This window comes from Argiope bruennichi, chromosome X1 (genome assembly GCF_947563725.1).
Source record: "Argiope bruennichi chromosome X1, qqArgBrue1.1, whole genome shotgun sequence".
NCBI lineage: Eukaryota > Metazoa > Arthropoda > Arachnida > Araneae > Araneidae > Argiope > Argiope bruennichi.
In genome coordinates, this window is record NC_079162.1 from 42,470,219 (window position 1) to 42,485,431 (window position 15,213).

Sequence of the window (15,213 nt, forward strand, 5' to 3'; positions counted from 1 at the left end):
TGTTCAAAATACAACTACATACAGGAAATGGAGTTAAACTAATGATTGCTCTAACCTAAACTAATGAATGAGTTATTGAGAGTCAGCTTCTTTTTGTTTTATACTAATTACTCAGCAGCTCCACAGATGAGATAGTTGATGTCATTGCACTATCATGACTCCCCTCCCCCTTTCAGCCATTAAAGGAGATTAAACTTGACTCTACTAGACTTTTTGTGGCAAGTCTGTTTCTTCTGCTTTATAGTTTTGTCAAGTGCTGTCTTAAGATAATCCATAGAGAGGAGTTGTTTTTGCCCATTGATGAGCATGTCAAAGTCAAGGCAGGCAGTTTATCATCTCAAAAGGGTCTCGCATAAATGGAGGCTGATGGATTAAGACATGACAGCACTTCTTGAGATTTTTTTATTTGTAGAACTGTTGATTACCATAATCAAGAGGAATGCACTTTCAACTCTGAAGGGTCATTGCTATGATGCATATAATTAGGACACTGATCATTCCAAATCTCATCATATAAAAACATGTAGTGAGCTGTTGAGGTCCTACACAGTCCAGAGACCCAACAGAATGAGTCGGTGTGTCTAACCATTCTGCTTGAAAGTGGGTCAAAGTATGTTTTAACAAATAATGAAGGTATTGTATTGTGAGGTCCAGAATGCTTTATGAATTAAACGAACAAAAAAAAATTTGAAAAAGGTCTCGGAAATCTCCAATTTGAATTGCCCATCCCTATCATTGTCAACCTCTGAGGTTTGCTGAATTGTGAAACCCAGGTACTCACTAAAGCTTAAACTACTGTCTCTGTTTCCATATCTGGTACAAGCGCATCTTCCACCATTTTGTAAATCTATCTTTTATAGTCAGACAATACCTGTCAACAAGGCTATTCTATTGTGCCAAATCTCCTTGGGAACAAGGAATTGTGCCAATGAACTAACTTTCTGTTGTTGATAGTCAATACCAATTCCTAGAGCTACATTGTTCTGCAAGTTCCAGGATGCAATAAACTGTGTAACTCGTCAAAAGCTCTATTTCTTAACTGCAAAGGAACAAAATCTATTTACACCAATAGAATTATCAGGATGTAGAGACTTTATATGCATCTGTCATCCATACTTTGAGAATATTATCAACAACTTTACCCTTATCTTCCACTATTGATCTTAATTCTTGGTCATTATCCTGAAGATTTAGCCTCATTTCTAAATTAGACGAAGATGAAATTTATATTTCACAAATCCTGGACAATGCATCTATTACAACATTACCTTTCCCAAGCAGGTATTTAATGTCTGGTGAACTGCATGGCAAAATCATGTTGTCTCAAACATTTAGGTGGGGCTTTCTCATGTTTCTGCGTAAATACAAAAATTAAAAAGTTTATGATCCATGTACAGGGTAAAAGTACTAGCCTCTTATAAATTTCTGAAACAGTGTATGGCACTTTAGATAACTAACAATTCTTGGTCTATTACACTCTATTTATACTGTTTGAGTGAAACTTTCTTTGAAAAGAACCGAAAAGGCCCAGTACTATTTGGAGAGAACCTCTGCAGTATTCCCCCCCCCCATGGCGAATTTACAACTAACACTAATTTTACATCTAAAGAAGGTTGGAACATTATTACTTTAAAATTAGCATCTTTACTATCTTGAAAGCTTCTTACTCAAATGAACTTCTCGTTTACTCCCTTTCTTTGAGCCGATAAATAGTCTATTAAATGATGATTAAATAATGGCAAAGTTAGGTATAAATCTGTGGTAATAAATAACCATGCCTACAAACGGAAGCTTATTGCCAATAATCACACATATGAAATACTCGATTATTGCCTTAACCTTATTGCCAATAATCACACATATGAAATACTCGATTATTGCCTTAACCTTATTGCGATGTGGATTTGCATCACTTATTAATAATTGTGTCTTCAAATTTATTTTGTCCTTACCAAATTCAAACTTCGACTCATTTATTTCAATACCATTATTCCTAAATTGGGTGAAAACTTCTTAAAAATGTCTTTTATGCTCAATCTGTATTTCACTGGCAATCAAGGTATTATTCTGATAAGGGAAGAAATAATTAAGTCCCTGTAAAATTTCATTAATAAACTTCTGAAAAGTTTGTGCAGCTGAATACAGCCTAAAATTCAAGAAGATCAAATTATGCAATAACTGCGGTTTCAAGGATATTTGGGAGTATGTATGTTTTTGAAATCAATCATCTGCTAAATCTGTTTTTGACACTTTCTTCCCTTTTAGCATCTGCATACAATTCTGAATGTGAAAAAGTCTCTGTAAAGCCTTATAATCTCACTTAGATTACCTGTTAGATTCTCCTTTTGGGACCATATATAAGGGGTTAGGTCAATTTTTTGTTGTCTGCACATTCCCTTTTCAAACATGTTTGAATTCCTGCCTAACGGTTTTGAGTTCAACTGAGTTTAACCAATAGACTTTTGCATTAACAGGAGTCCAACAGTAGGAATGAAATGTTCCATGTCATGCTTGACTGTATTCTGAGGGAAAGAATTCAACTGGATAATTTCTTTAAACTTTTATAAAATTTCCTAACGTTCCGAATTACCAACGATGGTATTTAATATAAGCATATCATTTGGAGTAGATATGCCCTTAGTAATTATTAGTTAAAGGGTCAATCAAACAAGAGTACCCATAATGCTGCTGAGAGTTTACTCCAATAATATCTGCAACATTGAATGGTCGTAGCAAAGTATGTCTTAAACGTAAATCACTTAGCACAAACCATGTGCCAGAAATTTGATACCATTAGTTAAATATAAAACAGTATCGCTTTTCTTAATCTCTTTGGTCTGAAATGACTCAAAGTAACACATAACATTTCTGCTCGTATCAGTTAGAAATGCATATCAGTTTCATAAAGTCTAAAACTTCCACATTAAGAAACAAAAGTCGTCACAACTCCTGTTGGCGATCTAATTTTTTTTTTCTTTAAATATAAAAGGAGGTACACTACATTGCCCCTGCCTTTTCCTTATACCTAAAGTAGTACCAGCATTGCTAATCCTGACGATTTTTAAAATCAGCTCTAGATTGCGAGTAACTTAGTGTAGTGGCCTTGTTGATATGCATCTTAAATCTGGCCTAATTTATCTGGAAAGCTCATCTATCTGCTGTTCATCACAGTGATTGTAAATGCTGATAACTGAAGCTCTATCTGAAAGGGAATTAACAGTTCTTGCGGAAAACTTGATAATTTTTACCACCATCTCTACCAGTTATTAAAACATTTTGAGCTAACAGCCATAATAACCTGTACCTGAGATGGTAATTGTTTCATCCACATATTCTTTAGAAATGTTTCGTCCACTTAGTTTTCACTTAAGTCATGCATTTATTTGAGCCGGCACACAGATGAAGATCTGCTGCCCGATTCCAAATTTTCGATTAAAGGTTTTTTATTCTGAGGCATTTCAAACTCGAGAGCAGGCGATTTTTGTTGTATAAGATTACAAAGGTATATCTTGGCATGCAAAAAAAAATTGGGATTGAAAGTCGCAAACAAATAAGCAAATAAGAAACCTAACTACAATTCTCTTACAGTCTGTGTCCAAACGTATAACAGCTTCTTTTCTCTGTTCTTACCTTCACCTGGGATCCTAATACAATATTCCATTCAACAACTCAGAAAGTAAATAAAAGAATTTTACTGACCAATTCTGTTTCAAAGTTAAAAAATATAAGGAGGGATATACCATCTAGAGAATTTTATCCGTATAGCCGCAATTTTTGATGGTGGTTCAATCAAACTTATTTCTAGCTTGATGTATTTCTTGTTTGGGTCATCAACTTATGGCGAGCATCATATGGTTCAACCTCTCTTTATGATCCCATGCAATCAAAAATAGAGAATTTAATCTCAATTTGTTAAGCGACTTTTTAAAACATTAAACAGCTGTTAAAACATGTTAAATATAGAGGACAAACTTTTAAAAATATAATACCAACATGCAGTAAATGCAAATAATACGAGATTGCTCAAGCCCTGGCGAATGAATGAGCCATTGAGTGACGGCTCCTTTCTATTTCTGTACTAATCATTAACAGCTCTGCAGATGAGATATGTAATGCCATCACATTAAGTTATCACATTTGGTAATCATCCAACTTTCAGTGTCTGTAGAATTATAGGAATGCAAAATTTAATAACAGGCAGTTTTTAAAAATACATCGAGTATATTAAAAAAATGTTTTATATGTTTTAGTCATTTATCATTATTAACATACTGTGATTTCTTGGAAGCAATTTTTTCACCCCTTCAAATTCACTACCTAGTGACATTCTTCACTTGAAATCAAAATTTGATTCATGTTAACTAATTAATGCAATAGAAAATTCTAAAAAAATTGTGTATCATCATACAGAATACACAAGTGTATAAATTTTCAAAATTGCAGCACATCAGGAAATGACTGAAAAATCCATTATAAAAATTTATCTTTAAGAAATAAGACAAGTTGGTTAAAACAGTTTGTGTTGTGTCATGAAAAATAATGGAAATTGGAAACCATGTCTCACCATGTTATCAAATGTTATTTAATATGCCAGTATCTTTCAATATTTTATATATATATATAAGGGTTTAAAAATATGAACAGTGTCAAAATATAATTCTTATATAGAAGTATTGATATAACATGCTAAAAAATATTATATCTCTAGAGTTCAATTTTATTATCATGAATTTATTATTAAAAAATGCTTGTCTTTTCTGAACTTTGCTTTTCTTTCATTTTAGGTTCACCTGGATTTCAAAAAGCCATTGAGCATCTGAACAAAGATGTGAGTACTGATTTCATTTCTGAGAATTTTATGATGATTTCTTCATAATTTAAAAATTTCATTTCCCATCTTCTCTTTCTCTATCTATGCTTTTTTAAAGTTATGTTGAATGTAGGTTGTGAATAACAAATTCTGCACTGAATTTTCATAGTTAAACTGAATTTTCATAGTAAAAATGAGAATGGTAGGGGTGAGAGGGAGATAGTTTTTTTTTTAATGCTGAATGCTGATCTTTCGTTGTTGTTGGGTTGTTCCTTAGATTAGACCCTCACATCTCTCTCTTCACGGATTTGGAGCTACTTTCTTGTTGGGTGCTATACGGCTCAACTTTGAAGCCACCTCCACCCGCGTTTTTGCTGGTTTTGTGACCCCCCCCTCCACCATTATAGACACTTTCGTGGGCATCGTTCTCTTTTTATATACATCAAGATTTTTAATTAAAAAAGATTTTAAAAACAATGTAATTTCCTCTTTGTTTTTTTTTAAGTACTGCTATTCACAATCATTGAATACATTTCAGATAACAGAATTTATTTTTAACAAACAACATTTTTTTATTTTATTTTTCAATATAAAATGTTATTTATATTTTTGAAAATTACATATTAAAACTATTTGGATAAATTATAAAATATGAAGCATTTTCAGGATTGATGCAATTTAACTACTGTAAACCAAAACTATCACTGGATTGTGTATAATTGTAAATTAGTTTGTGATTGAGTAATTATCTTTTTTAATTTTTGTCTTTTTGATTATTTATATCATGCAAATTTCTTAATTTTAAATATTAATAAAATGTTTTCAGAAATTTAATTTATTGTTATGTCTGAATTCGAAAAGGATCCCATTCATATAGTTTGAAATGTTGTTTCTACAGTGAATGCGTGCCCTGCCGCCTTAACACTTTCGTTACAGCATCCTGCTCCCCCAGAGTAACTTACCAAAATGCAATGTGCATATTGCACACCGATTGAATAATTAGTCATTGAAAGTTTGAATGTCATCCTTCCTTTTAAGCACATTGTTGGAGAGAAATTCTAGTTCCAATTGTTTTGAAAACTATTGTGTGTGTTTAATTTTATGGTGTAAAACAAATGCAAAATTCATGTGGAAGTCATGCATGCATGTGTACATTCAAAAAATCCTATAATATTGCACTGATGCTGGCAACAGTCGGTGCTTGTACACACCGATTACCGAATTGATGTCGTCTATTTCCGGTGCTTTTTTTGTGGTTCAAATCGTGTAGGTTGGATTATACCAAGACCTTCGTGGGTATACCGTGCAAATGTCTTCACGGAGTTATAACGTAGAGGACTGATATATCCGGCATTAGGAGCGAAAGGGTTAATTTTGTAGAAATATTAAAGGGGCATAATTGACTATAAATGATTTCAAATTTCTTCAGATTTCGTATTTTGAATTAATAAAAATTATTTTTGCATTTTATAATTTAATTTTAGTACCGTAATTGATGTTTTTAACCCCATTTTTTTAAAAAAAGTTTCCTTTTAACATATATCAAACTGAGGAAGAAACCTTTTGAACTATTGGAATATTTAACAGATTAGCGTGAATTTTGTAGCATATGAATGCTTTTCTGATTTTCATTTTTTTAAAGCATAGTTTTATAAATGTTTACTTATAAAAAATTTATAACAAGAAATATTCTTCCAAAAATACTTCGAAAAAGTTGGGTACTAATATAGTTTTTATTAAGATGGTATAATTCTATCTTAGGCAAATATTTGTTTACTTTAAAAAATAATAGTGATAATTGAGTTTTTATACTTTGGTGAACAATCCAAATTTTATTTGGAAAACTTCTTTAACATTTGATTTAATTAATTTCATGTAGCCGCCATTTAATTATCATAGTCTTATTCAATTAGAATAAAATATCATTCAATAATTTATTATTTAACTAAATTCTTGAATAATTATTAATTTATTAAAGGATTATTTTCACTTGTTTCATTTATTATTTTCTTTTCTTATGAGATTTAAATAATAATCTGGAAATTTGTGTCTAGTGTCAGTATGATACATTGCATTTGAGAGTATGTTCTTAGTTCTTAATTTTCTAATTAATTAATTTGAAGTTCGACATTCCATTTGAAAACTGCCCTGATATCGTATTAATAGTTAATTCTTAATAGACGTTGAAAATCGGTTTTCAGCCAAAATTCATATTATTATTTTGTTTGAAAGCTCATGTCTTCAAGTTTCCAAAACTATTTATTTTATTTCTGCGACACCCAGAAAAGAAACTAACGTCTCAAACCTCAAAAGCTGAAAACGAAACCAGATTGGGAAGCAGTTATCATTATTTTCAGCCATATAAATGAATATTAGTTTTAATTTATTTTATTTCTTACATTTATTTATGTCTATTAATAATTTTTAATGTTTACGCATCGGTCATTTAGTGATTAAATATAAAAATCTTGGGAGTTAAGGGTAGGCTGATAGTTTTATTGAAAATTTTCAAAACTATTATAAGATTGCCATAAGAAACACATAAATGACTTGGATTCAATGTATTGACAGTTGATGCAAGTGTAGCAACATGCTTCTGTCAATGATACAAAATATTGAGATAAATCCAGTGGTTTGCCGAAGATCACAATGAATATAGTAAAGAAAGCGTATATCAATTTATATCGTGAACTTTTAAAGTGATTTAATATGGGATGACCCAGAATGTAAAACAAAGATTCATCAGATTCATTTGAAAATACATGCCAAAAGGAACAGTTTCGAAATTGAAAACTCTGATATTGATGTAAAAATGGCTATTATACAGTTTGATTAAAGCATTCATGGGTTTATTCTTTATTAGGAGCGAGTGAACGAATCACAAGTGTCACTCGCTTACTATAATGAAGTTGCTTAGGTAATTAATGTTCTAAAAAGGGTTAAACTATTTAAGAGGAGAAGAAAGAAAAGATTAGATGCATCAATATGGTGAATTTTGAGTAACTTAACTGTATAACTAAAAATGTCACCAAACTTAAATAGAGGGCGTTCTGTTGACATATTTTGTTGAAACGGTATATATACGTTATTTGGATCATAGAAAAAAGAAATCTGCAATGGAAATTCAAAATTCTAATTTCGGCCACCAGATTAAAATATGGCTCTTAAAGAACAAAAATACAAATTTGAAAAACAAAACTTTATTTAATTGTATCACGTGTTCAGAGTGCATTCCATTCCTGTCTCTCATGTCTTCAAAGTTTGTTCAACAGTAGTGTGAAATGTTTCTGGAGGAATTGCGGCAAAAAAAGCGTCTTATTCTTGCTTTCAATTCAAGCAAAGTTTATTTTTTCCATAGACACACTCTTTCGGGAATCCACACAACCAGAAATCACAGGGTTTCATGTCTGGAGAACGAAGGGCCAGCAGGCAGACAGAAAATGTCAAAAAATTACCCTACCATCAAAATGGGCGCGAAGCAATTTCTTCACTTGTTGGGCAATATATGGTTTGAACCATCTTGCATAAAGACAGTAGTCCCTAAACATTTGTGTTCTTATAAGCTGAGAATGACTTGCTGTGTAGAAGTTCACCGGATCAGGCACCTATGATGGAACATCTTTTAGGCCCTTGAAGAGTATTCTCAAAGAAAAAGGAACCAAAAATGAAATCAGCAGTAGAATCGCACCATATAATAATGTTCATGCACAACGTTAAGAAGTGCAGTATCGTATATACCCCTACAGGCCGCATTTTAGATCTGGAGAACCGCATATTTTGGAGATAATAAAAAGCCATACCTGTTCCTTGTAACAAATGAAAATCATAAATATATTTGTACCAGTAGGAAAAATGAAATATTGTAACAATATCTGTTAATATACCAAAAAAAAAAAAAAAAAAAAAATTTTTTTTGCATTCCTCGAGAAATTTCACAGTACGTAATTACTTGTTTTTAGTCTAAAGCAAAAAGATGAAATCAATAATTTGGCTTTTATAACTCTATTTAATTGAATTCTTGTTAGAAGGGAATTGCTAGAATATGTGTGTGGATTCCAAAAAAAATTGAAATTCAACATAGATGTTTTGTTATTAAAAATCTGACTTGCAATTATTCCAGAGCTCATTTCACCCGTAGAGATATTTTGCCAGAGTCCATTAAAATGCAGTTGAAATTGGCTTTCAAATCAGTGTTTTGGAAAATTTATGAAATAAAATACCACGTGAATAATATCCTTTAAATGAAACTATGATAGTTTCATTTTCAATTTTACTGTAGATCTGTATATTTGTGCTTATTGAGCTGCAAGTTGCCGACTCCTGTTTTAAATAAGGATTTACCATTTCAGTTTTTTCATTTCGAAAATTTCTCATTTGTATTAAAAATAAGTGTTTTTCTCTTTTCAGAATGAAGTTTTTGGAAAGCTGCGAATTAGAATGCCTGCGAAGAGATTCTATGGATATCATATACACAAAGGAACTACTTCCAAGTTGAGATTGGGGAAAAAGAAAATTCATCATTTTACAGAGGTTAAAGCTTTATCTGAATGTATGGATGGCTCCGAGCTTAACAGGAAAGGTCCTCGTCTTCGCGAGAAAATCCGTTCAGGTTGGAATAAGAAATTGCGAGCTGAAATGAAGCAAAAATCCCGTAGGATTGGCATTCAACTGGAACGAGAAGCTGCACGTAAAGCTGATCGATTTATAAATAATGTGCAGAACGTTAGTTTTGCTTCTATAAATCTTGATAATGTCGTCAATCGTGTCAATGCTGTGTTCGAATCTCAAGCAAAGAGGCAAAAAGAGGCATTTCCTCTTTCAAATTATAAAAGAGTCTGCGACTGGAGTTTTACTAGAGCTTCGCAGACAACTTGTAAGTATTTGTAAAAAAAAATTTCACTTTGCATTTTTTTCAGTCATTATCTTTCAAAGTACTATAACAATTATTTTGAAATTGTAGCATGAAGAAGTAATAGTCACTTCTTACAAGATTGTTGTTCTGCTATTCTAATCATTGCAAAATATTCATCTTCGGGATTATAACCAAAGAAAATCCATATGGATTTATAATCATCAACTTTATTAGCACAAACTCATTCACACAGTTCACTCATCCGGCCCTGGGGGGGGGTATGTCTCTCCCTTAATGTCATGCGCAAAAGTACATACTTTCTGTCTGCCATAAGAACTCTTGTTTCTAATTGCCTGCTTTTATTGCCATCACTATAGGAACAAGTTTTGGTATGGATGGTCCATTTCGAATGCAACTAAAGTCTGGGGGTTTATTTTATTTTTTGTGCCAATTTCAGGTGGTAATAAAGCCCCGTTGATCAGACATCTTCCTATTTTTACCGCAGTTTTCTTGAATAATATATATATTTTTTTACAGATATGACTAAAAATAAGGCATCAAAATTATTTGGTTTGTTAATTGCTGATAAATTAAATTTTAATAATTATTAGGATTAATAATTTAAGTTGCAGAAAGTGAAACGAAGAAATACACAATCGATTCTAACATTCACAAACTACTTTCCATACTTGAACTACTTTAAAAAAAAACCCATATTCATAACATAAATATGATTTTTATAAATTAAATGAAATTACTAAAAAATAGCTGATAAAGTTATGTTTATTATGGTTATTTCTTTACATGGATTCATTACTCTTATCTGCGATCAAATCACAACATAAATAATATTTGGAGTGTAAATAAATAATTAAATAAAGAAAATTGCCATGAGATAAATTCCTTTCTAGACTATCATTATCGCTTTTGTAATAAAATTAAAAGATGCTTTTGTGCTATTTCCCTTCTGTAATTTGTCGTGAATTTTTAATGATTTGCATCAAATACTACAAAATGTAATTACAAATGCATTTATTTTTATATAATTTTCAATTAAAATTAAAACTCCATTCTTTATAAAAAGTGTGCTATCAATTTTTTTAAATTTTTATAAATATAAAACTTTATTTAATGCCAAAAGCTGAAATTTAAAGAAGTATTTGTAGTAAACAAAAGGTTAAATAACAGATTTTTTTTAAAAAAGTCACTCTCTGAATTGATCAATATATGGACTGAAAGATGCAAAAATTTATTTCAAGGGCACATTTTTAAATAATAAACATCAGAAAGTTTTTAAAGCAAACTATGGTCAGCTGTTCAAATTGTAAAAATTATACTCGAACTGATTCTCGAGTTCTTTTCATTTGAAAATCATGTTGGAGGATTTTAGAGTAAAATTTTGCAGAAAACTGAGGGGTTTTTTTTGGTTTTCAACGCTGGTTTAAACTTTTACACTCTATGATAAATCTTATTTTAAAAAAAATGCTGAACTTAATGTATTTAAAAGAGAAAGAAAAAATTGCTTTCAAATTAAATAAAGATAGTGATATTATTGTAGTATAAGAAGATATTTAGAAGTTTCAGAAAATCAGTGCGATTTTATTTCGCTTTTGGAGTTGAGTGATCTGATGGAGTTATAGAGAAGTAATTCCATTAAATATTTACTGTCAAACATTACCCAACACTATTTAGCAAAAAATTAAATTTATCAAACTTTGAAAACAGTAAAATAAATAAAAGCAAGGAGAAAAATATAAATAAACAAATGAAAAAAATAAGTAAATAAATGAAATAAATAAATATATACAGTGGTTCAGTCTAAGGTAGAGGCCATGATCAGGAACAAAGGGCTAGATAAAAGAGTTCTTTTTGTATTTTTTTTCCCCTTGTATTCACAAGATAATGTCCATTTTTAACAGTGTCTGACTTTCTCTATGCATACTTTGAAAGGCAATGGTAGAGTCCCATTTAAAGTTTGCAGCTGTTAAAAAAGCCTTAATACTTGAAGTATTAAGAGGAATGCAAAATTGCTTTACCACAAGGTACAACCGACAAAAAATCCATTTTTTTCCTTTCTAGTTAAATAATGTCAACAATGTTGTTTTGGCAAAGAAAATTTAAGTGTTAAAAAAAGGGAATTTGTTCTGTGTTTCCAAAGTGTTGTATCACACAAATGAAGATGAGTGCGATGTTCTCATGGACTACATGGATTAATTTCATGGTGTACAAAAATGATAGTCAAATCATCTTTTCTCAATTCAAAGCAAATGGGAATTTAAAAAAAAAAAAAATGTATTTGAAAACGGTAAATTTACAAAACTAAGGCGAATTTCGAAAGTTAATTCATTATTTCTCAGGAAAAAGTTATATTAATGTCTCGTTTCAAAGCAACACCAGAGCTGTTTTCCTCCCCCAAAGAAACAAATGCTGGTGTTCTTCAAGGAGGAATTCTTGCCCCTGTAATTTTTTTTATTATATATGAATGACATCCCCAAGCACATGCGACTCAACACTCAGTCTATATGCTAATGACACGGCCGAAAGTCGTACACCTACACAAATGTTCTCCGCCCTATAAAAGTATTTTCCTAAACTCGAAACCTGGCTTAACAAATGGAAATTCAAATTAATGTTGACAAAACCGAAGCAATCATCTTTTAAAGAACATTTAAAAACTGCCCGGAAATTAAACTCTTAAACATCCCCATACTTTGGAAAAATGAAGTCAAATATCTTGGCTTAATACTTGATCAGAAACTAACCTTCTCCCCTCACACTGACGATATTTGTGAAAAATTCAATTAAGCTTTTCGAATACAATACTCATTAATTTGCCCTAAATCCAAACTATCCATTAACAATAAAGTGTTTATTTATCTGTCCTATTTGCGCCCAATTCTTACATGTGCTTGTTACCTGGGGTTCTTCTAATCACAATTTCAAAAAAAAATTCAAGCGAAGTAATGGAAAATAAAACTTTAAGAATGATTGCTAGTGCTGGATGGTTCATGCGAAATTGGACATGCCCTCAAAATCGCTAAAATTAAAGATTTCATTATTAAACTCAGCATTTCTTCGATAATCTTATAAATAGTAAAATTAGATATATTCCATGCGATGATGGTTCACTTCTTGAAAATAAAAAACGCCCCAGATCAGTTCTCTTCTGATGGATAATAATTCAGCCTCCAGATCTCCCTTAGCCATGTTCTATTCAATCAATCCCTTTTACTGACAAGTTTTTACTTCAGTTATAGATTTCATGGTATGGTCAGTTCATCGCCATCCTACCAACGTTTTCTCCCCGGTTCGAACCTTACTAAAGGTTTGCTTTCGCTAGACTATAAATGCCCACCTTCTCTCAATTTAAAATATTTTTATTCACTCTTTTGCTCCATGTTTCGTACATAAATAAATTTTTTAAATTTAATTACATTGATTTTGAAATTATTCTTTATTTTAACAACTACATTCCACATGTTTTTCTTCACTCAATGGATTTTCATTCATCACGTCATAACTCTTCCTTGAATGCAGCTGAAGACCTCGGTCAGAGGCCTATATACTACAATGAATCCTCAAAACGACGACGGAAAGAAACAGAATGGAACCATTCTTCCTTCAGAGTAATAACAGGTGGGGGACACCTGTTTAGCCATAATTGAAATGCCTGTCCTGTTTTTCACACTAATAGGACACCCTGCGCGGGTTTAAGGAAGGGTTCATCATAGTTGTTAAATTTACACTTACCCGCATTTCGAAGATTTTAAAAACATTTTGTATCGCAGCAACATATAAATTATGGCTGCCATATAATTGGGAGCAAGTTTAAAAAATAAAATAGGATATACAAATCAAACATAAAATATCATTCTTCAATATTTTAAACTAGAGATTCGAATCTCCTTAAAAAATTTTTTTTTCTCAGGAAATGTATGGCTTTTTTATCGTGTTTGAAACCGTTTAGTGATGAAAGAAAAATTATTTTGAATTCTCTGTGACTGATAAGCTTTTCTCATAATCTTTTAAACAAGTTTTATATAATGTATAACAATTCTTAAGAATATCAGTTTTGTTTACAGTTTTCATTTTTCATAAATCCTATTTAAACGATTTTCGATTTTTAGTTTAATTTACTTAACTTTTCTTTCATAAAATAATTTTATACTACAAGACAAATTTTAAATTTCAAATGTTAGTAGTGGCGTGACACTTTAAAACAAAAAGTTTTCTGCATTAAAAAACAAATGTGTCTAATTAAGCTTTTGTATTTAATTAGTTAGTTTTTGCATTTTTTAATTGGAGCTATGAAATGGTTTTTCATCATTTTTTTTTCTTTTACATATTCAGATATAATTTTTAAGAACTCTTAAATTTAGGGAAATTTTATTTAAAAAAAATGCAGACAGCATTACTACAAGTTCCCATAAGAAATAAAGAACCTTCTAAATTTCGGTTCAAAACTATATAAAATATTACCAATGGCATTCTCTCTCTCTCTCTCTCTCTCTCTCTCTATATATATATATATATATATATATATAACATTATTTAGAAGAGATAATTATTGTCTGAAAAAGCTGCATGATGTCAAAAAATAAACAGAGAAGAATGTTATTTTATAAATTATACTTATTTTTAAAAAATTAAAATTGAATACTTCAACTTTTATTTTATTTCGAAATTACATTCAGAATTTGATTTTAACTGTCCTTTATAATCAGTATATTTCTGTAAAATATGGTGATAATAAAATGTGCAAATCGTGAAAAATTGAGGGGAAAAAACAAACAGTGAATACAAAAAAAATGGTAATCTTGTAATTTCTTATTTTGTTCAATAATTCAGTCTAGCTGTTCATTAAGCTAAATCGAAAAGTCGATTAATGCGTAATTTGGCTATCATATATAATATAATATAAATAATCGGCATCAATAAAAATAAACAAATAAAGAGGGAAAATTTTTGAATTCTTTGATTTCCTTCCTTTTGAAATTATATATTATGCATAAAAATACTTAAAAAAAAGAACTAGATTCGCCTGAATGAATCCGTTTTCAGCTAGTTGAAGATATTGCATTTATTGACAGGGAACACTTGAGACGTTCACCTCGAGGATTCGATAGGCGACTTCCATGGCTTTCTCCACAGTGATTGGTTATGGATGCTAAAATAGTTTGAACAGAAGTTGGCAGTTGTTACAGGTAAAATTGGTTATGGATGCTAAAATAGTTTGAACGGAAGTTGGCAGTTGTTACAGGTAAAGTTGGTTATGGATGCTAAAATAGTTTGAACGGAAATTGGCAGTTGTTACAGGTAAAGTTAGTTATGGATACTAAAATAGTTTGAACGGAAGTTGGCAGTTATTACAGGTAAAGTTGGTTATAGATGCTAAAATAGTTTGAACGGAAGTTGGCAGTTGTTACAGGTAAAGTAGGTTATGGATGTTAAAATAGTTTGAACGGAATTTGGCTGTTGTTACAGGTAAAGTTCCAGCGTAGGTTCCTTGGAACAGTATGTGAAGCGGCATGACGATTCATAGCCCTTAGTA

The 15,213-nt window shown here is 30.9% G+C and overlaps 1 protein-coding gene across 13 annotated transcripts in view; it reads left to right on the top strand.

The window, feature by feature from the left end:
• The window catches only part of LOC129959554 (uncharacterized), a 132,051-nt gene that overhangs the window by 95,730 nt on the left and 21,108 nt on the right, over nucleotides 1–15,213 (top strand). For 12 of the 13 annotated variants that reach the window (XM_056072449.1, XM_056072452.1, XM_056072456.1 and 9 more), the window contains 2 exons: nucleotides 4,785–4,828; nucleotides 9,218–9,683. In XM_056072449.1, coding sequence (XP_055928424.1) covers nucleotides 4,785–4,828; nucleotides 9,218–9,683 — 510 coding nt within the window. Of the gene's footprint in view, nucleotides 1–4,784; nucleotides 4,829–9,217; nucleotides 9,684–14,752; nucleotides 14,867–15,213 lie in introns of all 13 variants that reach the window. The other variant, XM_056072451.1, reaches the window with a different exon arrangement.